The sequence below is a fragment of the Corapipo altera genome, unplaced genomic scaffold (genome assembly GCF_003945725.1).
Source record: "Corapipo altera isolate COAL_440 unplaced genomic scaffold, ASM394572v1 79, whole genome shotgun sequence".
Lineage (NCBI taxonomy): Eukaryota > Metazoa > Chordata > Aves > Passeriformes > Pipridae > Corapipo > Corapipo altera.
In genome coordinates, this window is record NW_020884927.1 from 4,054,338 (window position 1) to 4,080,566 (window position 26,229).

Here is a 26,229-nt window from a genome sequence, read left to right on the forward strand (position 1 = left end):
GAAAGGGGCAATTTTCTAATATGGGCAGAGGTTGGCAACTGTAGGTAAGACCTTTGAGTATTTATGTCAAGTATGTGCCTGTAGGATGAAGTTGGGCATTTATCAGGAAAAGTAGTGTCTGATGGGATGGGACAAGTGCTTTCTGCCTATGGAGCATGCAGTGACTGACGAGGGAAGAGGATGTGTGATATACCACCACCAGTCTTTATCCATGACATAGGTGCCAAGTAAAGCTATGAACATGTTTCTGTGTTCATTTTAAAAGCTCTCTGGAGCTCTCTCTTGAGGATCTGTGGTTCAGGGTTAGAGAAAATGTGTGGTTTTGTCCTACTGTGTCTGAACTCAGCCTGCCACATGGTTTAGTTTCACCTCAGTTGCTGTGATGGCACCTGGTAAACTGTGGTGTGTGTTACATCCTGGGAGATGCAAGCATGGGATTCAGGAGTTGTGAGTGGTGTGAATGCAAAGTGGCCTCCGGAGACCTCTAGCTCAGCTTCCTGTTCAGGGTCTCATGAAGAAGGAACAAAAGGTGCTAAAGTACATACTGAGCCCTGGAGAGATGGAACAACAGGGAAAGGTGGGCTAAAGCTCATGGTTTCCCAAGAGTTTGGTGCTGCATGAAGCTGGAGATGCACAGTAAGCCCAGATGTCTACAAGGGAGTGCTCTTCAGTTGGACAAGCTGCTCTAGCGTCCTATGGCACTTGTCACAGGTCTCCACTGCTCTACTGGGGTTTCTACCTGCTTTTGTGACTCCAGGGATGATTGTCCATGCCCTTCTGCAGAAGAAAGGTTGGCTGTGCTTAACTTCACCCTCTGCCCCTCTCCTCCAAGCAACAAGAAGCTGGATATCTTTACACCCAAAGGATGGGACTGTTCTGTGGGATGGGAACTGTAACCACAGTCTTTTGTCTTTTGTCCTGACAGTACGGGTAGGACCTGGAGCCTTGAAATAGGGGCTGCCCAAAGGACAGGGGGTGGCTCAGTTGTTGGCTGCTCTCTGTGACCTTTGCCTGTTGAATCTGGCTCAAGGGTGCTGTGCCACCTGGTTTGGCTGGCCATCATCTTGACGACTGTGAAAAGAGCTGGCTAGTGCTGTGGAGCTGCTGGTCTGCAGAGGGATGGCTCCTCACGCCCTGCTCCTGGCTAACAAATCCCTATGCATGGAGCTTAATCCCCCAGATAATCCCTTTCAGATGGCAAGCACATCCAGGCATGAAAATAATAGAGAAACAGCAACTGGGTCAAGAAGAGCAGGCAGGTGTATGTATCTGTCAACCTCCTCCCAATGCACTCCCATTTCCTTGTTTTTGCTTCCTAAGGTAGTGGAGACACTACTGATACCAGTGCGTGAGTTGGGTGCCCTTGCTGAGGTTGTGCACATGGAGTTGCCGAGCCTTTTGTACAATGAAAACAGGTCCTGCCTGGCTGTGGTGGGCCAGGGGTGATGCATGGTGGTGAGGAATGTCAGGTGGGACAAGGGAAGAGCTGGCAGCAGCAGCTGTGAATCTGTGCTAATACAGGAGCTTGCTGCTTGTGATCCTCGGATACGGAGCTTTCCAGAGATACTCTAGGGCAGGTCTTGAGACTAAAAACTTGTTTTGGTTGCTTTGTGATATCCTGCACAGTCAGCTGTACGATCTAGTCACCGTGCCTCATCTAATATGCCTCTATCTAATCTAATCACCATGCCTCACCCTGAGCTACTGGTTTTGTTATCTTCGCTGGCAAACATGTTGCCTTGCTCCAAACACAGCCTGAGACCTCCACTGCTTTTGAGCTCATCTGGCTTTCAGCTGTATAGGGCATGGATAACAGGAGTGTGAGTGGGAACTGAGCCTTAGCCGAGGGAGGAGAAAACTTGAGATCAGGTTGAAATCCCATGGCTGAGTGACCTTCGCCTCTCCAGGAAGGGAGGGCAATAAGATGGAAGAAAACAGCAAGGATCAGCATGTGTCCCTGTAAGCAGGTGGATGCAATATAGTCAGCTTGTTTGGAAAGATCCAGGGTTAAACTCTGAATGGCAGCTTTGATGTTGAAAGTCTTGGAGGGGAGCTGCCCAGTGTGGGGAGGGGAGAGATGTACCTCTGAACAGCTGGGTGAGAAATGGGGAGCAGGAAATCCTGTGAAAGTGTTACAGCAGCATGACCTGTCTAGCAGGGAAGAGCCAAGAGGGACTCTGGGTGGGTTTTTCTGAGAATGGTTAAACTGTAGAGCCCCAAGAACTTTTCGGTGGGGAGAAAGAGCTTGCACCTCCAGCCAGCCCTGTTTCAAGCAGGTAGCCTGGTGGCTGGCCCAGGCAGCCCAGGGATATGTCCAAGCGAGTTCTGAAGTGTTCAGGGATGAACACATCACAGCCCCTCCCAGGCCCTGTCCCAGGGCTGCTCCCACACACTTTGCAGGTTCCCAAGGGAGAGTAAGGCTGAGTTGCTTGAAGAGTGTGGTGTTGGAGGTTGGGGGCAGACATGTGCCACATGGCCAAGGAAATGGGAAAGCCCAAAGAGAGCCAAGACTGCCCACAGAGTCAGGGAGGATTGTCAGTCCTGCTTTGCAAAACAGGGAGCTGTGCCTGAAGGAGAAATCTCCAGGGGAAGTGGTGAATGAGTTTAGGAACAGCTTGTGAGAAGAATCAGAATGAGTAGTAAATCTATCCTGCTCATCAGTAGATGCTCCTGTATAAGAGCAGAGCTTGGAGAGGCTGCAATGCTTTAGTGGACATTTTTGGCATCGGTGCTCAGTGAGAGGGGCCTGGGACAGCTGCCCTGCTAGAAACCCTTTGCAGATGCAAGGGTTTGTATCAAATCAAAGTGCTAGCAGGGGAGACAATGGGGCAGGCAGACGAACCACCAAGGCTGCTGGATGACACACACCTTGTGGCAAAGCAGCTGAGCTGCTCGCTGTGCATTCATTTCTCCCTTAAAACTGCCTCAAGCACAGCAAACAGGAGAGTGGCTGGATACCCAGCCTGGGTCAGGCTGTGCCAGGCAGGACAGGTGCTGAACACATATGTGGGATTCTTGTAAGAGAGAAGCTACCAAAGACAAAGATGACTGCAGGGTGCACCGTGGAGGCACAGCTCCAGACTTACCCTGCTCTGTGTTTTTGTCTGTCTCACCAGAAGCTTTGGTCAGCTCAGTTTGGTTCAGTGGGAGTTGTGCCCCTTGGGAGCTCCATGAGTCACTGTGGCTGGCACCTCTCTGCCCATGGCAGGTGCAGCAATATTTCATGTCTTTGTCATCTGACTAGAAGGTGAGACAACAAAAGCCAGATGGTTTGGATAAGTCATTTCCAGGCAGCAGTATGTGAAGGTTGTAGGGATGCTGCTCTGTGCTGGGTGGTCCTGTGGAGCCCCTGGACACGTGTGCACTGCCTCCAGGCACTGGGGTTTTTTTTAAAGGCCTTAAAATGCAATAACACCACTCAGGACTGGAGCAGATCCTCACACTACCTACCCACACTCTACCTGTCAGCAGCTGCCACAGCTCAGGTGTCAGGAGGGCTGTACTCTTGCCTCAGATTCCCTGGATACCTTTCAGCAGGTCATGGCTTCCTTGGCTTTGAGCGGCTTTTAGGTTGACTCGAGCTCTTCCTGCTGTGCCCAGCAGCTCCCATGATAGGCATTTTTGTCTGAAGAGGGATGTGTTTATTACTTGGGTCTGAACTGCCTGGATGGGAGTGTGCAGAATGTGGTAGGAGGGATGACCCAGGTCTGTGTGATGACAGAGGTGCTGGAGAACAGAAAGGTTTGGAGGCCAGCAGTGAGAATGGATCCGTCTCTGGGCCACCTGCCAGGCAGTGGCAGACGTTGAGGTCAGTGAAATTAGGGAGAGGAGGCTGTAGCATGCACACTGCTTCACGTTTAGGCTGGAAGGAAACACTGGATCGGGGTCAGAGGTTGGAATGGCAGGAGCAATTGGCAGTTTGGGTATGTGTCTGTATACAGGCAGCGGGTCATGTCTCCAAATGTGTTGTTATAGACTCATAGGAGTGATGACATGAACTTCTGGAGGTCCTTTGTCAAGGATGCCCCTCTTGGAGCAGGACTAGCACCAGCATTGATAATCCACCTCTTAGTTCCCAGCTGCACCATGCAGTGCTGGCCATGTCCCTGGGCTCTCCTACTTTCCTTTCATGCCCTGAACCAGGAGGCTTTTGGATCCAGCGGTCTTATGTGCTGGCCTTGCAGTTTGCATGTGAGGTAAGAGGTCCATCCTCTTACCCAAATATTGGCTGTAGGGTGAGCTCTCTCCCAGAGGGACAGTGTGCTGGGGTAGTATAGCCCTGGGGTGTTTAGCTGTGTGGTCTGTGATGGAGGTCCCTGCTCTGCATGGCCAGGTGGGGGGTGTTAGCAGATGCCCTGTCATATAGCTAGGCTTTTGAGGACCCCTCTGCCATTTGCAGGGGGACCAGCAGTCCTTCTGGGACTGCATGTTTGCCTTTCTGAAACCCTGGCACTGGGGTGATGAGTCATCCAGCAGCATGACAGCCCAGCAGGCATCTCTTGCCAGCTGCAGCCACCTCAGCCTTGTGGGCACCAGTGGCTTCCTCCCACCCATGTGGTGATGGCTCTTGGCATTTCTGTCATTAACAAAGCATTTCTGGTGCTGTTGGCCTTCCAGGCACAGTGTTTAATGAGAAGAGACAATGAGGGGTGGGATATCTCCTGCAGGAAATGTCGCTCCTTGGTATTCACAGTCATTCTCCAGCTTCTGCCCTCCTCTCTTTTCCCAAACTCAAGGACAATGCTGTTGGGGTGTAGAGCTGGCAAGGATATAAGGGAGAAGGGTGAGCATGCAGTCAAGGTGGTGGGATTAGAAGCTGATGGTATGGAGGTGTCTTCCCCAAGATCTCTTAGCCCCCGTGAACCTATAGGCTCTTAAGTGAAGAGTGGGCACCGACCACGGTGGAGTGAACTGCTGCTGTTACCCCTGGGCGAACAGAGAGCATGTTGGAACAGCTTTCATAGCATCCTAGAATATCCTGAGTTGGAAGAGACCCACACGGATCATCAAAGTCCAACTCCTGGCCCTGCACAGGACCAGCCAAACGCTTCTGGAACTCTGGCAGGATTGGGACTGTGACCACTTCCCTGGGGAGCCTGTCCCAGTGCTCAACCACCCTTTGGGTGAAGAACCTTTTCCTAATATCTAACAGAAATCCCCCTGACACAGCTTCATGCTGTTCCCTCAGGTTGTATTGCTGGTCACCACACGGAAGAGATCAGTGCCTGCCCCACTGCTTCCTCTTGTGAGGAAGCTGTAGACCACTCTGAGATCTCTCCTCAGTCTCCTCTCCAGGCTGAACAAGCTGTGACCTCACTACTCCTCTTATGGCTTCTCCTCTAGGCCCTTCACCATCCTCATAGCTCTCCTTTGGACACTAATTGGACCCCCAGGTGATTTGGGGCTGGTTTGGTGACCCTGGCCCTGGTTCCATCTCCAGATGTGCCGCCCAGAGTGCCTCACTTGCAGGTGCTGCTGATATGCGGTGGCTGTTTCCTGGAGAAACCTGTCCCAGCACATCCACCCCTGCCTTGTTTGATTACCTTCCCTGAATGCTGCTGATCAGGCAGGTGCTGCCTGCTCACTGCTTCCGGAACAGAGCTGATTAGTTGTGATGGGACCCGCCAACACTCCTTGTGACCCAGACCTCTGTCAGAGAGAGACAGGGAGAAGTCACGTCTTTGGCAGGCCTTGCTAATCCCCATTTTCTCCCAGCCTTTTTCCCCTGCCCACATATCCCTCCATAAGGTGCTCAACAGTGATGTGATTGCTGTGGGACCAAGGTTGGCTTTCCTGATGTTTAGCACAGCCCTGGTATGTGAGCTGTGTGTCCAACAGTGGCCTGGACACCTCAAAAGCACTGCTTAGAGCAGGACAGGCTGTCCTGGACCTTGCCCATCCTCACTTTGCCAGCATTGCTGGGGCTGGCCAGGGTGTGCAGGTTCTTCCCGGGTCTCCCTGGACAGTCCCCTGACCTCTCAGGTCCATGGTTCAGCTCAGGAGAGAGCAGAGAAGGTATTAACAAGAGGGACATCCCAAAGCAAGTGCCAGCACAGTTGGAAGTTACGTGGGACAGCCAGGCTGGTTTCCCTGGAGCCAAAACAACTGAAGCCAACCAGTCCCCAGAGACTCACTTTTGTCCAAGCTGGAGGTTTCCACAGAAAATTCTGGTGGGGTTTTTTGTCTGGGAGATGGAAACAAGGTTTTGCTTCCTTGCTTTGTCCTTGAGCAGTTCCATGGCTCCCCAAAGCCCCTGCCTGTCCTTGAGGGCCCTTCTTGTCCCTTGCCACTGTCTTGGCAAGACTGCTTTGAGAACAGCTGGGCCAACAAGGAGGGGGTCCAGAGTAGATGGAAAGGTGTGTGGGCAGGGTGCTATGGTCAGGACTGTGTGGAGAGATTGCTAATCTTTTGCACCACCTTGGTAAATCACGGCTTTTATCTCAAAACACTGATTTTGTACTTTCAGCTGAGTGTTTGTCACTAGAGGTGCTGCTTTTTGTGACCTGGTGAGGTTCCAGTGAGAGGCTGTGCCACGTGCAGATGGGTGCTCATACAGCCGCTGTGCGAAGGGCGGTGTGAGCACACGTGTGGTGCCTGGGGGTGCCACTCTGCTGCAGCGAATCCTCTGCTCACCACCTCCAACCACGGCTTCCCACTGAAGGGTAGGATGTGCAGATGCGAGAGGGGCACAGGGGACATGATGGGATTCTTCCCAAACAGCCTGGAAGCGGAGAGGTGGAGCAGCCCCAACGGTGCGTGGGTGTGCTGGAAACGTGACAGTGAGGCAGAGTGTTGGCGCTGGCTACCTGGCCTCAAAACCCAGGGTCAGTTTTGCACAGTCCCACCCAGCAGAGAGGGCACATTGTACCTCTGTGAAGTGTGTGCTCAAGGGGATTTGTGTTTTGAAATACAGCAAGGTAGAACCTCGCCTTGATCACAGGTTACAGTGTGAAATGTGGATGGGTACAAACAGCTGGCATCCCTCACATTACCCACTGGATTTCTTTGTCACGTTCTGTGCTGTTGAAAGCAGGACTAACAGCCATGCCTGTTTTTCTGGCTGTGCCATGTGTGGGGTAAGCATGGGGTGGGGGTTTCCATGGAGGGAGAGTGGGGCTGCAGGGTGTCTGAGGCTGCTATGAGAGCCATGCTGCCTGCACTCTGTAGGTACTAGCGCTGACCCAGGACAGGTACCCATGTTGTGTAGGAAAGCCCAGCTGGTGCCAAAAGTCTCTGACAGTGGTGGGAAAATGTCAGGCCCCAGGGTTTGGCACTGCTTGGTGAATGGGAATGGGAAGCCATCAATTTCAGCATAATATAATAAAGCAGAATAATTTATTAATAACATACAGTAAAATAGTTATTCTATTGTTATATTATTATATATAATAATAACTAAAAGTTGTATTATTATATAATATTATATAATTATTATCTAATAATAAGGCAGAACTTGTATGAAGTCCCACTTCTCTCACACTACAGTAATCTGTCCTGACCTTTGTACTCAGTGCCTGCACAGCTCAGCTTGGTTCAAGTTCTCCTAAATCCAGGTTTAAGCTGTTCTCATAAACTCTTACAGGTGGAACAGACCTTCCTAGGAGGCCTGGGGCTCCCAGCTAGCAAGCCTGACACAGTGCAGCTATCCTGGCCTGATCCCATTTTCAAAAACCATTCTTGTAATGTTCTTTTAGTATTTAGGACACACTTTTTAATACATTTGGTATTCTGGCTTGGGCAGGCCTCTATTATCTGCCCAGGGCTTGCTGAAGGAGGGGTGCTGAAGGGTCAGGCTGGGTGCAGCCGTGCCTCCCGCAGTGACACGGGTTGGACAACCTTGGAATGGTTTCTGGAGCACGTGCCTGTTCACCCAGGTCTCATTTGACTCACAGATGTAAACACAAGTCTCGCTGCTGAGGTCAGTAGGGAAACCTCTCAAATTGCTGTGCAACTCACGGTCACGTCATGAGCTTTCCTGGCTGGTTAATTTACTCTGTGAGATGGATTTCCTCCTTCACTGAATGGAAGTGGGAGGGAGCTTCCCTCACCCTGGGCACGAGCAGCAAAGCTGTGTGGTGAAGCAGATGCACGAGGGACTCTCACCACTTGCTGTGGCTGCTGCTGAGCTGTGTGGCCTCCTGCCATCCAACCATCTGCTGTGTCCAGGTGAATGGTGTCTCTTGAGTCCACTTCTCCCTTTAAATGCTCACCCATCTCTGCTGGCCCTTGGCAGCTACAGAAGTGTTGTCTTCAGGAGCCCCTGGCTGCTGCTGGCAGCAGGCACTGAGCTGCAGAGCCCAGGAACATGGTGACATACTCCACCAGCCTGTTCCTACATGTGACCTCTGCACAACAAATGGACTATCTTATAGGGCCTTGCAGAATCCAGCATGGGAATACAAGCAAGGAAACCTGCCTCCTGCAGCTTTGATCTGTCTCAACGGGATGTGGTGCTGAGACCCAAGGCCATGGGACCAAAAGCCACGTGAACCGAGGCCACATGGAGGTGCTGGGAAGAGCTCAGGCAAATACCAGGAGTGTGCCAAGATCAACCACAGCCTCTAGCTCACCTTGCTCATCTCCAGGCCAGATAACAAGGAAGATGATGTGTCCCATCCATGTGGATGCTAGGGATCTCTCAGCTTTGGGCCCTAAATTAGCTCACGTGTGTCCTGCGCATGTGTGTGTCCTTCTGGTCTGGCAGAAGTGCCTGACAGATCAGAGAGCCAGGCTGCAATCCAGAGACAGGCTGGAAAAGTGGAGTGACAGGGAATCTCATGCAGTTCAACACGGGGAAGTGCAGAGTCCTGCATCTGGGCAGGAACAGCCCCCCCACACCACTGTGTGCTGGGCCACCCACCTGGAAAGCAACTCAGTTCTAAAGGCCCTGAGGGTGCTGGTAGATAATAAGTTGAACACGAGCCAGCAACACGCCTTTGCAGTAAAGAAGGCAACTGGTGTGGTGAGGGCTGACAGCAGGCAGAGGGGGACCCTTCTCCTCTGCTCAGCACTGCTGAGGTCCACCTGCAACGCTGTGTCCAGAACTGGGCTGCCCAGTACAAGGGAGAGACGGGCAGACTGGAGAGCTTCCAGGGGAGGGACACTGGAATGGAGAAGGAACTGGAGCGTCTCTCCTGCTGGGCGCGCTGGGGCTTGTCCCACCTGGAGGAGGCTCGGGGTGTCGCGGGCCGGCCAGCATGGATCGCTGCTCCCAAATAGGAAGCGTTTTAACCGCGGAGAACTGTAAGGAGCTCCCTGGCTGTCCCGGCCGGGCTGTGCGCGGGGCTGCGGGGCCACGCGGGGGAGCTGCGGCCCCGCCAGCGCGACGCGGCGGCCCCGACTGGCGGCTGCTGCTGGGGGTCCTGCGGGCGTCCTGTCCCGGCGCCGAGCATCCCCCGGGGAGCGGGCCCGGGGGTCCTGCCTCGGGTCACTCGCCTCGGCTCCGAGCATCCCTCGGGGAGCGCTACCCAGGCGAGGGGAGCATCCAGCTGCCCCAAACTGGGGACAGCGGCGTTTGTCCCAAAAGGCCAGGACGTGCCGCCGCTTGTGCTGTCCCACTCGATCCTGCCAATCTCAGCAGGCCCTGACAATCAAAATGAATGGCTCCCTGCATCCATCACCGGGGGTATCCCGGGTCTTAAATCTCCCAGCGCCATCCCCGTGCCCTGGTATGACCCATAACGAAATGGTCTCCCTGCTGCAAGAGCCCCTCACAAGTGCAGGGAGGTGAGAGGCACCAAGGACATGCTTTTGGGGGTGCAGGTTTTTGCACCCACAGCTCCTGGCACAGACATGTTCTGTTGTCTGTCTTGAAGCTATTAGATTCCATTTTTCCAGCACCTGGTGATGGCACTCTTGTGGCACTAGAAGAGAGCATTGTCTATCTGCATCCTTGTGCTGCCTTGGCTTTGCACAAGCCCTGTCACAGAGAATGGGACCAGGTGTGGGGACTCTGGGATCTCCTGCTCAGACCAAGGTTTGGGCAGCCTCCTTCAGCTAGACAGAGAAGGCAGATCCACACTTACTTGCTCTGCTGTTCTCCTCAGTCTGTGGGTTTGTCTTGTTTTTTCCTTGAAGGGGAAATGTTCAGATTCACTGCAGTGAACCCTAAATGCATGTCACTTTCTCTTCTTGCCCCCAAAGCACAGGCTTAAGTCCCTCTTTAACTCAAACTAAATACCACCGAAAATGCTTTTTTCCTCTTAGAAAAGAAATCAACAAAGGACTTAAGTAACATAGGAAAGCCTTCCCTTTTGTTTTGAAATACTGCGGTTGATTTGTTTTCCTTTTTTTTCCAGACTTTAAGGTGATCCTTAGGAAAAGGCTTACGAAGTTTCAGGTACTGTTTGCTGTGGGAGCTCTTGGCATTGCTCTCACTGCCAGCCCTGGCAGTGCCATCACTGCAGGAGTCTGGCACTCTGGACCAGCTGGAGGCCCCACTGGGCGTGGGCTGGGGGCTCCAGCAGCCCCAGTCTTGCAGCCTCGGGGCAGTCTGTGCTGACAGAGGGAGTAGTTGCTTCCCAGGGAAGCTCAGCAATGGAAACAGAAGTGAAGGAGCTGGTGCCCAAGGGAACTATTATTCTTGAGAGAGACTGGTGGGGTGAGGCTTTTAGAAATGTTTTTTTGCCTCCAACTGCTCTCCAGTTGCCCAAAGGTTGGCTGTCCTTGTCCTCCCATCCTCCCTGGCTGCTTCCCCTCCTGCTCTGTTCCACTCAGCCTTGCTGCAGGAACCCACAAGTCCCTGCCCCCTTTTCCACAGCCTTCACTTCCCAGGGAGGCCGGAGGAGAGGGAGGCACAGCGCCATCCCACACGAATCCTGCAGTCCTGGAGTCAGCATCTTCTGCCATTCCCTGTGCCACAGCCGCTTCCTCTCTCACACAAGATGTTTTCTTTGTGTCTGGTAGCTTCATCCCCATGGAGTGACCCTGGGAGAGAGTGATGGGATGGGAGAGCCAGAGCCCCCCTGGGGAGATGCCTGGTCCCAGGGCTGCAGGCACCAGGTTTGGGGTGGTTTTGAGACATGAGTGTGTTAAGGACTGAGGGTACTTGGCTTATGGACAGCTTTGCTTCAGCAAGAGCTCACATGGCCTCTCGTGCTGCCTGCTGTGTGTGTGGCTTTTTCCCTGTGACCTCGTGGGCAGGTTTTGAGGCAAATGTGAGCATGTGCCCATACCTGGGACATGGTGCTGGCCTGTGTTTGATTGTCGTTGGTACTTTTATAAGGGCATCTCAGGTTTCTTCGTGCTGCAGTGAGGTTCAGGACATCTTCAGGGCAGCGCAGACACCTCCGCAGCGGAAGATGCTGTGCCTGTGCTTTCCCTGGGAACAGCATGTCCAGAACATTTCCGTTTGGCAGGAGGTGCAGAAGGATACAGAATTGCCAGAGTGCAACCGCTTCCCGGCGGTGTCAGCCTGGATTTCAGTGAGCACACAGGTCTGCTCTCATGGCTGGGAGCCCGTCTTGGAAACATGCACTGCTTGTGTGACCCCAGTGTGTGCAGTGTTACTGGAGAGCCACGGTGTGCCGTGCCGTGCCATCAGCACCGCTTCCCTGGGACCTAAAGGAATGGAGGGTGAGAGCCAGGCTGTTCTCAGGAGCCAGGGTGGTCATAAGGACGGCTTTGCGTCCCCCAGCAGCCCCCTGGCACACCGCAGGGGTGGGAGGCTCAGGTTTGCCGGGTGCAGACCGGCAGTGCGGGCACTTTGGGAAGGCGGGTCGCATCCTCCCGGAGCAGCCCCATGCGCGGGGTCGGACTGCAGCCTCCTTCGGGCGGGAGATGCCCGAGCTCCTCGGGGGCGGCCCGAGCAGCGGGCTGGTGCTGCGGGGAGCCCACGCCGCAGGTGGGAAGCACCGCCCGGGGCGGCCCCGGTCCCGCCCCGCCGCCCGCTCGGCCCCGCCCGGGCCCCGTCCCGTCGCCGAAGGAGGGAGGACTGGGAAAGGACCGGGGAGGAGGGACGGAGGGAGGGAAGCCCGGGTGGGAGGGAGGAGCGGGGCGGGAGCCCGGGCCGGCCCCGCCCGCCCCGCCGCGCCGCACCTGAGCGAGCAGCGGCGGCTCCGCGCCGGCCCCGGCCCCTCCGCCGCCCGCCCATGGCTCGGCCGCTGCCGCTGCTGCTCTGCCTGGCCGCGCTGGGCGCCGGCTGCCGGGCAGGGACCACCCCTGCCGGCACGGCCGGGCCCTCCGCAGAGCCGCTGCAGGACGAGGCGGATAACCAAGAGAACATTCTCTCCCAGGTACCCGCGGGGGATGCAGGCACTGCCGGGGGGGATGATGCGCGCAGCCTGCGGGGTGCTGGGGGATGCCGGGTGTACGTGTTCGACGGTGCTGGGGGATGCAGTGCACACCCTGGGTGATGCTGTGTGCACCCTGAGCGATGCTGGGTGATGCTGTGTGCACCCTGGGTGGTGCTGTACACAGCCTGGACGATGCTGTGTGTTGCTGTGCATGCTCAGCGATGCTGGGTGATGCTGCGTACTCAGCCAGCACCGCCGGTGAGCACTGGAGAGAGTTCATCACCGGGGGTACAGTGAACTCTCTGAAGCCCATCTGGGAGCAGTTCACAGCCTCCATCCTATCATTTCCCCGAGGGGGACTCGGAAAACGGGGAGTTTCTTTGGAGGGGAATTAGTGGAGCCTCTTTGTGTGCAGAGGGGAGGGATCCAGGCTTTTTCCCTGCCAGTGGGATGCGGTGGAGGTTTCTGTTAGACTTGGCCGATCAGACGGTGTGTGATTATCTGCCCTCGGAAATGGCTAACGCAGGGACTATTGGAAACGTACCGCCAAAGTTATTTTTGTGCTTGGGCTTTCAGAAGCGCTGTCTGCAAATCTCCGTAAAGGAAATTCCTGGCATTGTATAGGGCTAATCAGAAATACTGCTTCACCACCAGGTTATGCTGCTTATAGGGTGGCTTTCAGTCGCTCTTCCAGTGTACCGTTACCCTGTTTGCCTGTGTAAAAAAGTCTTGTTCTGGGTAGCAGGTGACTTATTGGGTCTTTTGGATGTGGAGCATTAAAAGACAGCAGGATGGTGTTCGTATTTAAAATCCTTGTACTGGAAATTCAAAGCAGCATTCTGCACACAGTGGAATAAAAAATATCATGTTGTAAGAAGCCAGTTTTTATTCCCCTTGTAGGCAGGGGTCAGAAAGCTTTGCAATCTCTAGAGAGCTTCTTGGTTGGCAGATTTTGGAAAAGCCGGCCAGTTTCCTCGAGGCTCGGGGTATCCAAAGTGTCCTCGTTTTGACCTCAAGGTCTAGGCTGTCCTTGCTGTGCAGGCAGAGGACGGGAGGTTGGCTAACTGCGGTGACCTGTGCTCAGCTGTTAGGTGACTACGACAAGGTGAAGGCGGTGTCTGAAGGCTCCGACTGCCGGTGCAAATGCCTGGTCAGACCCCTGGGCCGCGGCGCCTGCCAGAGGATTAACGAAGGCGCTTTCAGAGCAGAGGATTTTTACACGGTGGAAACCATCACGTCAGGACCCAGCTGCAAGTGTGCGTGCGTGGCTCCCCCCTCGGCCCTCAACCCTTGCGAGGGGGACTTCAGGCTAAAGAAGCTGCGGGAGGCAGAGAGCAGTGACCTGAAGGTAGGAGAGCATCTTGAGCTTGGGACTCTTTGGGGAGTGGGAGGTCTTCTGAAACCTTTTCTTTCAGAGCTTTTTCTAAAAAAAAAATATTTCCCAGACTTTTTTTTCTAAACAATCTCCTACTTATTTTTATGTCCACATGTCTGATATAAAAATCAAGCTCAGCTTAAGGGATTGATTCGAGCAGCTGCAGTGGATGATTCACTCGATTGATCCCATGCTGCCTGGGTTCCACCGTGGCTGTCTCTGCTGGAAGTCCAGGAGGAACTTGGGCTGCTCCCTGCCCTTTGTCCAGCTCCAAATGTCCCTGGGGCACAGCTCTGCTCTGCTCAGCAGCTGTCAGGTCTTTTTCCTGTTGCAGAGAGGGACTCCCAAAGACCCATACAGAAAAGCTGTTTTGGCTTCTGTGGGCCAAAAGCTGCTGATGCGTCAGCGTGAGGGTGTGTTGCACAGCTGGCAGATGGCAGGATGGGTTTGTTGTTTTAAATACTGACACTTCTCTACTATTTGGTATTTTATCTCTCTAGTAATATAGAACTCTTTTCCAAACATGACAGTGTTTGTTCTACGTACTCCTGACTTCTACTGGATTCTTGGTTTTGCTGGTGGAGCAGCTGGCAGCAAACCCTGCTGAGTTTTCAAGTTTTCTACCAGTGTAGGGCAGCAGAAACTGCCACTGGCTTGGTCCAGCCCTGGGGAGTCCCTGGAGCAGAAGGCTGAATGCTGGTGGCACTGGTGTAGGTGGCAATGGGATGTACCCTGGGGCAGCCCTGCTTGTCCCAGCTTTGGGGGGAAGGGAGGCGGTGTGCGAGATGCTGTGGGGCAGCCTGCCACTGAGGCCACCACCACCATGGGCTTGTTCTAATTAATTTGGAGCTTCAGGATGTGTTTCATCTTGTCCAACTGCAGACAGTTAGCAGCTTCTTGTCCAAGCGCCCCTGCAGCTAGGGAAGATAAACAGGCACAGGCAGACAATCCATCATTTCAGGGAAGGAGGAGTCCCAGTCTAGAGTTGTTTGGTGGTCCTTCGTCTGGGGGAGAAGCCAGGATGTCACACGTGGTCTTAGATAAGGAGTTGTGAGCTCTCTGTGTTAGGGGAGGGGACACCCTGTAGTCCCTTGCCAGGAGGCAGGCAGAGCTCCTCCACCTCACATCTCTCTAGCTCTCTCACATCTAGCTCTCTCCCCATCCTCTCTGGGGCTGGTCAGCCTCCAGGAGGAGCAGAGTGGTGTGGTGAGCTGCGCCCTTGGCTCCAGCTGCTCTTCCCACCGGGGAGCTGCTCACAGCCAGCTGTGGTGTGAAAGCCTGTCCTCTAGGAACTGGCCCCGGCTCCCCTGCTCATTTCGCAAGGATTCGCGGCCAAACGATTTCACAAGATTTATCCAAACATACACACGCAGGGGTTTTCTTTGCTGTGGAAGTCCATCCTCAGGAGCTGTGAAGCAGGATTGTTTTCTCAGAGCCCCTCCTGCTGTCGAGCTCACTGGGAGCAGCCACTTCTCTTAGGAGAAGCTGGGAATAGGAGAGGACAGAGCTCCAGTACTTATGTGACTCCTGAGGAGCAGCTCCTGCACTCCTCAGCGCAGGGCCGGGTCAGCCCCAGGGGTATAGCTCTCTTTGCTGGTCCGAGAAGCATCACCCTTGCCCAGTCCAGCAGTGGGAAGTGCACAGGGTCATGCTCTGTATGTGTTGTGTTTTACCAGACTTTCTTATGCTCTGACTCAAAAGCCCTGGATACTCCACATGTGGGAAGTTCCCTCCCTTATGATGAGTGGGCTGGAGGATGTGTCCCTGAGGGAATGGTGAGAAAGAGGGATAAACACAGAGAGAAAAGTCCAGGCAGCAGGAATGTATGTCTGGGCACCCCAACTCAGTCGAGTGGCTGTGCTGGGCATCCCAGCTGAAGATTTCAGTCCCACCTGTGTCTTTAATGAGGTCCCATGGGAATTCATGGACCATGAGACCAGTGGGAGTGTAAGTCTGCAGTGGATGAAGGGAAGGAAGCATTGAGTTGGTAGGAACATCAGTGTGGTCTTTTGGGGAGGGTCAGCATGGTGCTGGCAGGGAGTAGCTTAATCAAAGATCTGTTTTTGTGAAATGGCAACATGCTGCTCCTCTGCTTGTAGGCACAGTGTGTGTTGTGGGGTCTCGGGTGCAGAGTCAGTGCAAGGAGTCTGTGTTCAGGATGGTTTGAAAGGAGGTTAATAAAGTCTGTAACCTTTGTGCATTGATGGAAATTATCCAGCCTGGAGGGAAAGCACATGTCTCCAGTGGCTGTCTGGCAGGCTGTGTGCATTGTATCGGTCGTCTCCATCCAGCCCTCAGTGGAAAGTGGATGCATAGCCATAAAACAGCTCTTGTCTCTTAATGCTGCCATTTTATCTGGCCCAAAAAATCTTTCCTTTGCTGTCAGCTCCACAGGGAGACTGCAGAGGCTGGGGTGGAAACTACGAGTGCTGCCAGCAGTGCTGCCTGTGATTCTCCCATGTTTATGAAGCTCTGTTGACCAGTTTGTAGCTGCTTGGAGAAAATGTCATTGCCCTGTAGTAATTCCTATGCACTGAAAATCCTTCTCAGCCTTTGGGGCTGTAAGGTCTGCAGCACCATGTGGACATGTGGGGACACATGGGACTGGAGGGAGCAGACGTGTGGGAGCTGAGGCAGGGAATGGGCCGGCTTCTCCTCAGCCTTTCCATAGTCAGCACTGTCCTCTGTGGAGGAGCACCAGGACCCAGACAAAAGGCAGAATGAGGGTATTGCTGTCCAGATCCCCAGGACTGGTGAGCAAAGGCTGATGCTGGGCAGGACAAGAGGACACAGCCCTTCCTGCTGTGGGACAGGGATGAGTTAAATACAGGGTGTCTCGGTTGCAGAAGAGGACAGCATCCCTCTGATAGAGTTGTTCTCCAGGAAGCAAACTGTTACCAGGCTGGCACTGAATGTCTGGTTCTTCACTCTTGTGTTTGGGAATATTTTAAAAATTTTTAACAAGTTTCTTCTTGTTCCAGGAAAAAAAGCACAGGATGGCACGAGCTCAGAGTCTGATCTCAAACTCACTTTTATTTGAGCTGCCTTTCTCTTGTTGCCTCTTTTGCTGGCAGTCACATCACTGTAGCTAATCCTTTGGGCTTGCAGGAGAGCCTGCCTAGAGCTGGCAAAGTGCTTCTCCTTGTTCTGCTACTAATCCCCAGCACCCAAAATGTGCTCCCAAAGCCCTGAAGCTCTGCAGAGGTATAGCACGTTGCTCTGCATGCTGTGCTCTGACCAGGACAGCAATGCAGCAAGGCTGTGTAAGCGAAAACTTGCTTTTTAATAAACTTCTTGTACTCAGATGGGTGCATTGCCCTTGACTTTTCAACTGAGGAAACCACTCAAGGCACACGACAGCAAGTGCTGCTGCCTGACTGTGCTCCCTTTGCCTTGCAGCTGTCTTCCATCATGGAGATGCTGGAAAGTGCCTTTTATGGCTTAGACCTTCTGAAGCTGCACTCGGTCACAACCAAGCTGGTGGGTCGGGTGGAAAAGCTTGAGGAGGTAAGATGAATCCTTCTCTCCCTTCAGGTTGTTGCCTTCGGTGGGAATTGCTTCCAGTTAAGTTACTAGTGCCTTTGGTGCATTCAGAGCCTTGCTGCTTTTGGAAGAAATGTTAATTAACTATTTGGCTTAAACTAAACCAGACCAGACTAGACTCCCCCCCACTCCTCACTGGCAGTGCCCATCACATCACCACCCCATCAGCCTTGCCTGACCCTCTCCAGCTCCCCCCATTCCTCGGGGCCCAAACTGGGTGCAGGATCCCAGCTGTGGCCTCGCTAGGAGCAGTATCTCCTTGGGGTCAGAAGGGTCTACTGTTAAGTTTTTCCTCTTCTCAGTTTTACATCTGTGCTGGTTGCTCTCAACAGGCTGCTTTTGTGCTGTTTGATGTGGGGGCGAGAGGTTCAGGGTTGGTGCTGGGGTACACTCACCAGGACAGCAGGGAGCCAAGGAGCTCAGATTCCTGAAGGACCAAGTTACATCTTGGCCTGTGTTAAAAAAGAGCAGAACCCTCAACCTTCCATTCTTTTTAGAGCAGACTTCCAGAGAAATAATTTTCACTTCCATATAGTTTAATATTTCTTTGGCTAGCACAGCCTAGGGTTTGCAGTTTGTTAAGCTGTGCTCAGCTATGTAGCAACAGGTTGCCAGATTAAATACTGGAGTTTTCTCCCGTGGTCCGTATCTGGGACAGTAATTCCACATTCTTGTCGGAGTGGAGCAGTCCCGTTTGTCTCCAGCCAGAGGCTGAGAGGCGGTGATTTATAAAGCCAAAATTCCACTTGCAAAGTGTTTTTGGGAAGGCATGGCATGCTCCATCCCAAGGTCAGGAAGAAGACAGCTGGGAGGAGCAGGCTTGCCTGAGGGGCTCTGGATTTCCAAGCACAGTAATTGACCCAAAAAGGGGAAAAGGGGTTTTGATGTATAAAAATAACAAAGCACCAATGTTCCTGTTTGCAATCCCACCCTCTTCCTGTGGTTTAGGGTGTTCTCCAGCGATTACTTGGGTTTGCCAAGGGATTACTTCAAGTGGGGTTATCACTGCACTCTGCTTCAGTGCCAAGGTGGCCCTGCTTACCAGCTGGGTCCTGTGGGGGGGGGTTCAGAGCCAGCAGTGCTGGTGGCACTTTGGGCACGTGGAGTGACCTTGCAGCCTGGTCACTCTGCTCACAGCCTGTCACAGGGAGGCAGACAGGCAGAAAGCTCAGTCTGGCTGAAGTAGTTTGGCCAGAGATGGAGCAGTAAAGGTGTAGGAGCAGGGAATTCACAGGTTGGAGTCTTTAATTTCCCAGAACCAGGGCTGCAGAGTCATGTAAAAGCAGCTGAAGCTGCCTACAGGCACTGGGCTGGGATGGAGAAAGACAAGAGGAGTCTGGGTTAGATGAAGGTTGCCCAGTGCTCTGGGGCAGGGCAGAGCTGATGCAGGGCAGTGCAGGCAGCAGGTGTGAAACGCCTCCTGCTGCTGGCTTAGCACCGAAATTCCTGTTGAGAGGACGTGGAGGAGGATCACACCCTGCATTGGCCACGGGGTCTGATACAATGGACAGCTGAGATGCTGAACAAGAGCCTGGCACGGCTTCAAAGCACTGCCCTCCCAGGCGAGTGTGCTTTTGGCAGCTGTTCTGCAGCGAAGCCACTGAGTGGCCTCCAGCAGCATCACAGGCCAGGCTTTGGTGGTGCCTCCCTGCTCAAGGGGAGGCAGATTTTATCCCTAAGCAGGTTATAAGCCAAACATTACACAGAATAAATGATAAGGGCACAAGGCTGTTGGAATCAGTCATCCTCTCCAAAGGAGGATGGTGTCAAAAGCTGCTCCTGTGCTGATCCTAGGAGAGCATCACGAGAAGACCTGCTTACTGCAGCAAAACACTTGCTGAAAAGTCCCTGCGTCACTGGATTCAGCCTCAAAACCTGTGACTCACAATTTCTGGATAAAGACTGGGAATTCAGATGCATGTGGAGGAGGCTGGGGGTTAACTGAGCTCAGGATGGAATTTTTGCAGAGATTAGGAGGTTTTGTGAGTTGTTTCCAGTATAAAAAGGTCTTTTATTCAAGTGATGTCCATAAAGGGAAGGAACCCCCAAACTCCCAGACCACAGAACCAGCACCTTCTTCAGAGAGGCAGATCCTCTGCTTTGTCTTTAGCTCACAGCTGTCACATCAGCTGGTCATTTTGAGGTCACAGTTGGAGGTCACGGTGGGTTTTAAGAGAAATTAATGGCAGGACACTGAAAATGAAGCATCAGGGTAATCACCCACAGTCTCTGTGCAAAAGTGCTCTGATTGATGTGCCACCTTACTTAAAGCAGTTGCTGTTTGAGATGTAGAAGCCCTAGGAGTGATGAGCAGAGACTGCACAAACCCCTTGGGTACGGGGTGTGCCTGTTGTTGGGGAACTGAGAAGGGCAAAGGGTTTGCCTGCTTGATGAGCTGCAGCCATCCCCAGCTCCCTCCTGGTCACAGAACAACTCTCTGTCACTGGCTCTTGTCCTGTCCCCACATTCTCGCTCTCTTCTGTGGGAGCGAAGGGTGATGAGGAAGAGCAGTCTCTGAGTGCAGGCACTGTGTGGCCAGGCAGCAGGGTGGGACCAGGACAGCTGAAACCAGACCAGTGAGTTTCTGACCTCCAGGACATCCCTCGAAGGTCCGGCAGGCAGTGACCAGCCAGGATGGCATCCAGCTAGGAAAGTGAGGTTAATAAATGGGAGATGAACTTGTTGCCACAGGCTGAGACTTTAGGTGTTTTAGCTTGTCTTTTCCTCTTCCATGACCCAGCAAGCGTAGCTGAAGATGGGTGATGAAGAACCTCACGGCCATTCTCCTGCTCTATGGGGACCTGTGGAAAAGAGTGGATCTTGGATGTGCACACGAGGGATGGGGTTTCTGAATCTCACTAGGGTCAGGGGTCATCTTCTTAGCAGCTCAAGTGCCCCAGCTGTAAACCCAGGATGGTAGCACAGCTGCTTTCTGGCTCCTGGGCTGTGGTTTGGGGGCCACAGAGCATCCCTTGACTATAAGTGGGGTAAAGTCTCCTCTCTTGCTTCTCTAGGGCATGTCCAGGAACTTCACACAGGAAGGTCACCGTGCAGGAGCCAGTGGGGAGGAGGGGCTGCAGGATCCCTCCGGCAGGGACAGGGAGAACTGCTCCAGGCTCCTCACCAACAGCCTCACGGACATCGAGGGTTCACTGCAGCGGGATGCGGAGGCTGCCTACACACACGCAGAGGTACGGCTGCCCAACACGGCTCGATGTCACTGCTGCTGCACCAGCCAGCCCTGGGGGTGTCTCCTGGATGTGGCCCCGGGCCGATGTTTCTTTTCTCGGCTCGGGTGACCCTGTTTCCGTGCCTCCAAATCCAGCCCGCTTCTCTCGGCACAGCCCAGCTGCCGCCGGGGAGGGATGTAGGTGGGAGCAGAGGGAGGTTGCTCCCTGAGCCTCCCCCCTTCCCACGGGGTTGTTGGTTTTCGAGGTCAGCGGTGGCTGAACTGCTCGGAAAGCGTGATGTCATTGTGGGGCCGGCTGGGAAGCGGTGGGAAACTCAGAGCCTTTGATTAGCAGGGCTTGGGGCTCCGTGGAGGGACAGCCTGTCGCCTGCCCTCCCTCCCAGGCAATTACCCCTCCACAGAAAGCCCCTTCGCCTGGCAGGCTCCAGGCAGAGGCTTGGGCATCCCTGGCTCTGGCACCCAGCCCCAGACTGGGGGTTCCTCGTGGGGTCTGCCCAGCATGGCAACATCCTCAGCCTGGGGCAGCAGTTTCTGTGCAGCCTCAGAGAGGGGTGAGAGGGGTGTTTTGAGAAAAGGTCTGTCCAGGGTGTCCTGATGCATTTGCTGCTTCAGCAGTGAGATGTAGCATGGCCTCATGCTCCTCTTATCCCTGCTGGGCAACTCCTGGAGCATCCTGCCCTCACCCCTGCAGGGCAAAAGGTGTCTAGGGAGGGAACCATCATTTCCAGCTCAAACAGAGGTGCTCAGCTCCTCAGGATGGCAACAGCCTGCACTTGCCCCCCCTGGGTGCTGCAGGTCCTGTGTGGGGGTGGGCTCCCCAAGCCCTGGTGGGAAGGGTGGGCTCCCACACCTGCACTGTGTGTTGGCAGGTGGGGAAATGGCCCCAGCCGTGCCGTGCCAGCACACTCTGCCCCAGGGAGAGCTGTGCCCCAGGCAGGGGATGTCCGGCCATGCTCCCAGCCCTGCTCCCCCTGCTCCCCATGCCGAAAGCTGAGCAGCTGCTGCCTGCTGGAGGGGAGCCAGCCCCAGTCAGGAAGGGGAGCGGAGTGTGGGGCTTTTATTACCCCGAGTGACCTCATTTCCCAATATGCCCTTTTTCTCACTGTTAATTGCAGCAGGGCCCATCTTCTCAGCCAAATGGGCACAGCTTCAACCTTCAGGCTGGCTTTCCGATTTCCTTTAATGAGATGAAATCCTTAAGACATGAGCTGCCGCAGCTGGTCCCTGCCCCGGGGTGTTCCCGGTCCCTGCCTCTGGGGGTGTTCCTGGTCCTGCTGGGAAGGTGCCTTCAGCCTCTCTGCCTTGTGAAAGCTCGGTGCACATTGCACTCTCTCTGCAGATCAGCTGCCAGCACTGCTCCCTGGCATGCAAGGGAGTGGATCTCACTCTGCCTGCCTGTCCTGCATCCCACAGCCTGTCCCTTATTGAATGCTGAGTCCTGGAATTGCAGGGTGGCACCAAGGATATGCAGAAGCAATGCTGGTCTGCCATCCCTCCTGGAGGGTTTCCCATATCAGAAGGGACTGAGGGTGACCCTGAAGAAGGAGGGAGCACAGAGCTCCTACCCAATTCAGGACTGGCCAGCCTGACCTGCCCTGTCCCCAAATGCTGCATTTCTGGCCTATCCAGTAACAATGTTCTGTGTCTCTTCCAGGGCAAATATGAAGAAAGATTCCTGAAAGATGAAACCATATCCCAGCAGATCAACTCCGTTGAGTCCCTCCCAGAGCTGCACCTCTCTCTGGAGGAAAAGAAACCTGAGCAGCTCTTGCAAAGGAAGCTGAGGGTGAGGACCCGGCCTCCTTCCAAGCCCACCATTGTCCGAGGGGTCACCTACTACAAAGCCCAGTCCACTGAGTCGGAGAATGACATCGAGGAGCAACGTGAGTTGGGTATGCAGCCACGGTCAGTGGGATGGCTGGCTGTGTCCTGTGGAAAAACCAGTGTCCACCCCTGAGTCCTGCCTCATCCCCTGGGAATGCGTGGGCAAAGTGTGTGGGAGCAGCAGCGGGAGGAGGCAGGAGGAGGTGGGGTGACTGGTACTTCACTGCTATGCAGCCTGTGAGCCCTGTATGTGGAGCAATGCAGCATTGTTATTCCATGGAAAATCCCTGCTAGCTAAAGAAATAGGTCACTGCTTCAGTTTAAAACACCCAATACCAACACCTTTCCAAAAGTTTCTGCAGTGGCTGGGGAGCCCCAGTGGTCCACATGCCCTGGATGAGGCACCCCCTTTGGCATCCCAGGTCAGATGGATGGGATCTGGCTGGGCATGCAGCTGGGTTTCCATTCTGCCCCATCTCTGGAGGCTGGCAGGACAGATTTGCTCTCTGTCACCTGCTCTGCCCTGCCTGGGGTGGTGGATGTGGCTGGGAAGGGGTCTCACTGACCTCCTAACGTGAGCACCGTCAGCCTCTGCAGTTCACACAGCCCTTCTCTGACTGGAAGGGGAGAGGGAATGCACGTGGACTTAGTACAAGACAGACTGCAGAAGTGGGCAGGGGGCCAGCATGGAGGGGCCAACATGGAGGGACTGTGGGGTGACACCTGTGTCTGTATTTGGCAGCGGATGAGCTGTTCAGCGGGGACAACACGGTGGACCTGCTGATCGAGGACCAGCTCCTGAGGCCCAACAGCAGGGCGGGCGAGGGTGTGAGGAAGCCCTCCCCAGTGGGATGGCCACCCACCCCTGGCAGTGCTCCCACCACCCCGCCAGCTGCTGACACTGCTGCGACGGCCACGGTGCCCCTGTCACCTGCCACATCCACAGACCCCACGCCAGACCCCAACGCTGTGAGCTGGCTGACCCCCACCCCAGAGACCGTGACTGCCCCAGCAGGGCTGGTGGAGGAGGGGACCCCACAGCTACTGGCAGCTTTGGACACAGCCATGGAGAACCTGCCCCCAGCCACCACTGCTGGGGCCTGGAGTGACATGGAGAGCAGCCCAGGAGTCTGGGGACAGGCAGGCACGCCCCCAACACCAGTCAGCCCCCCTACCCCAAAGGAGGGCCTGGAGGAGGAGGACATCAGGAACATCATTGGTGAGTGCCTGCAGGTCCTGCACCGACCCAGCTGTGCATGTGGGGGCTGGCTTGTGCCCACAGCATGTCCAGCTGGGCTTACTTGCTTATTAATTCTGGAACCTACTGTAGTCTCCCCCAGTTTTAGGGGCTGGGCTGGCCAGGGCAACAAAAGGCCTCCCTGGACATGGACCCAAAACAAGTAGCAGCCTCAGCTGGGACAGGGACATGGCTGAGACTGTGAGGAGATGTTTGCAGGATCTGGCCAATGCTCTGGGTCCTATTAGGCTGCAACTGGGCTGCGGTAGTAGAAGGTACCTGCTGGGTGGGTAAGGGGCTGGAGGGAGGGGATGCCCACCCCAACAGGAGCAGGGAGAGTGTGGCCACCCTGCCTGGGGCCTCACAAGCCCTTCTCTGCCCATGCAGGGCGCTGCAAGGACACACTGTCCACCATCTCGGGCCCCACCACCCAGAACACCTATGGGCGCAATGAGGGAGCCTGGATGAAGGATCCCCTGGCCCGGGAGGAGCGGATCTATGTCACCAACTACTACTATGGGAACACGCTGGTGGAGTTCAGGAACCTTGACAATTTCAAGCAAGGTGGGTTTTTTCACCATTTCCGATGCCACGCTGGCTGCTGCTTGGCTGATCCAAGTAGCATCCTCCTTCCCAGGGATACTGGATCATGGGGGAGTGATCTGCCTGGGGACCCCCTATCCTGGGGCCAGTACCTGGGTTCAGAGCATGGGGCAGGTCAGGCTGCAGCTAGTGGCCGTGGAGGGAGCGGAGGCAGAGCTGGGGGCAGAGGGTGCTGACAGCAGGGCCACCCACCCCAAAGCAGAGGGAGGGTTTCACCAGTAAGGTGTCTCTGCCCTGCAGGTCGCTGGAGCAACTCCTACAAGCTCCCATACAGCTGGATTGGGACGGGACATGTTGTCTACAACGGCTCCTTCTACTACAACCGGGCCTTCACGCGCAACATCATTAAGTACGACCTGAAGCAGCGGTACGTGGCCGCCTGGGCCATGCTGCACGACGTGGCCTACGAGGAGTCCACCCCGTGGCGGTGGCGAGGCCACTCAGACGTGGACTTTGCTGTGGATGAGAATGGCCTGTGGGTCATCTACCCGGCCATCAGCTATGAGGGCTTCAACCAGGAGGTGATCGTGCTGAGCAAGCTGAACGCAGCCGACCTCAGCACCCAGAAGGAGACCACGTGGAGGACAGGGCTGCGGAAGAACTTCTACGGGAACTGCTTTGTCATCTGTGGGGTCCTGTACGCGGTCGACAGCTACAACAAGAGGAATGCCAACATCTCCTATGCCTTTGACACGCACACCAACACGCAGATCATCCCCAGGCTGCTCTTTGAGAACGAGTATGCCTACACCACGCAGATAGACTATAACCCCAAGGACCGCCTGCTCTACGCCTGGGACAATGGCCACCAAGTCACCTACCATGTCATCTTTGCCTACTGAGACCCTCCCACCACAGTAGGGCACTGCAAGCCAGGGGCCACCAGCACCTTTTATTATTATTTTTATTGTTATTATTATTTTGTACAAATCGAAGAGTAAATGATGGGTTTTGTTTCAAGCTGGTTTTTTATGGTGGATTGTAGATCGATCCCCAGGCCAGAACCACCCCCTTTGTCTTTGCTGTATCCTTGCTTCTGATTTTCCTTCCCAGGGGAAGGAGGTTCTCCTTCAGAATGGCAGATGGGCCCTCCTGCCCAGGGAAGAGGAGGTGGCCATGGTCCTCCTGATGATGTTTTTAGCTGAAGATGATCAGCAAGACACCCTGAACCAGTACAAAGCTGGCCTCTCTGCTGTGGGCACCAGGTCCCAGCGGAATGCTGATGTCTGCCTGCCCTGGTGGAGGACCTGTGTGTCCCATGGGAATGTCCCATCTCTCAGGACCATCTTCCCAGCTTCCCTTTGGAGATCCTGCTGTACAATGGGGCTGTGAGCGCAGCTCCATCAGCCCCTGGTGCTGGCACTTACGCCAAGGACTGTCCCCTCCAGCTTGGGCTCTGCCCTTTGCAACCCCCTCGGGGGGTTCGGGTGCACCTTCAGCCCTGATTCACAGCTGGAGTGAGCTGGTGGCAGGAGGGGGATGCTGTAAATACGTGTAGATGGCTTTTGTTTGTTCATTTTGTAACCTAAAGTAGTCCCCCTTGGCATTTGCTGGTTGAAGGCTCTGTTCAGCTGGGCACTGGGCTGCCTGGGCAGGGGGCTGTGGGGCTGGGGGAGCCCCGGGGGCTGGAGAGCCCTTGTCCTGCTGCTCCAAATCCTGCATTGCCTCTTGCTGCCGTGCTCAGCCTGGTCCTGGCTGTTGACCATCGGGATCCCCTCACAGAGGCAAAGCCCTTGCCCTCCTGCCTACCAGCATCTTGTATTTACCTGCTGTCAGTAATAAAGGATCCAGTACCTTTGCAGCTGTTTGGGGCTTTCTTTGGCTCTGGTTCAACCCTTTGGGTGCATGGAAATACATGGGGGTGTTTTGGATTGGTTTTGGTTGGTTTGGGGAGACCCAACTTTCACACCAAAGGGGGAGGGACCCTAGGGAGCTCTAGGCCACTTGGAACTGGCACTGGGCCAAGGTGACATGGTCATGTCCAGCCCTGAAGAGCTTGTCTTTGTGATGTCAGCTGCACTGGGGTCACTCGGGCTGCAGTGAGACCCTTGTGGCCTTCTCTTTGCCAGGTTCCACTGGCAAAGCGGAGGAGCTCATGCAGGGTGCCCTTCTCAGGAGCAGGAGGGAGGTCTCGGTGCATGTGCCATGGGCAGTGCCAATGCTGTGCTGAGCAGAGTCATGCTGCAGCCCAAGAGACAGCAGACACAGCACAGGCCTTCTAGTC

At 54.7% G+C, this 26,229-nt stretch overlaps 1 protein-coding gene across 1 annotated transcript; it reads left to right on the top strand.

Moving 5' to 3' along the window:
- Window positions 1-12,089: 12,089 nt before the first annotated feature.
- On the top strand, window positions 12,090-25,806 carry OLFML2B (olfactomedin like 2B). The gene is made up of 8 exons (XM_027658564.1): window positions 12,090-12,233; window positions 13,318-13,581; window positions 17,008-17,115; window positions 20,166-20,342; window positions 21,996-22,224; window positions 22,908-23,384; window positions 23,790-23,966; window positions 24,246-25,806. Exons 1-8 carry the CDS (start codon window positions 12,090-12,092, stop codon window positions 24,845-24,847), a joined length of 2,178 nt encoding a protein of 725 aa, XP_027514365.1. The 3' UTR covers window positions 24,848-25,806.
- Window positions 25,807-26,229: the final 423 nt, after the last annotated feature.

Excerpts from the sequence above, each read along its gene's own strand:
- OLFML2B (XM_027658564.1), top strand. The coding sequence starts at position 12,090 with ATGGCTCGGCCGCTGCCGCTGCTGCTCTGCCTGGCCGCGCTGGGCGCC. Across the intron at positions 17,116-20,165 it reads GGGTGGAAAAGCTTGAGGAG|GGCATGTCCAGGAACTTCAC; the intron begins GTAAGATGAATC and ends TTGCTTCTCTAG. Across the intron at positions 22,225-22,907 it reads GAATGACATCGAGGAGCAAC|CGGATGAGCTGTTCAGCGGG; the intron begins GTGAGTTGGGTA and ends TGTATTTGGCAG.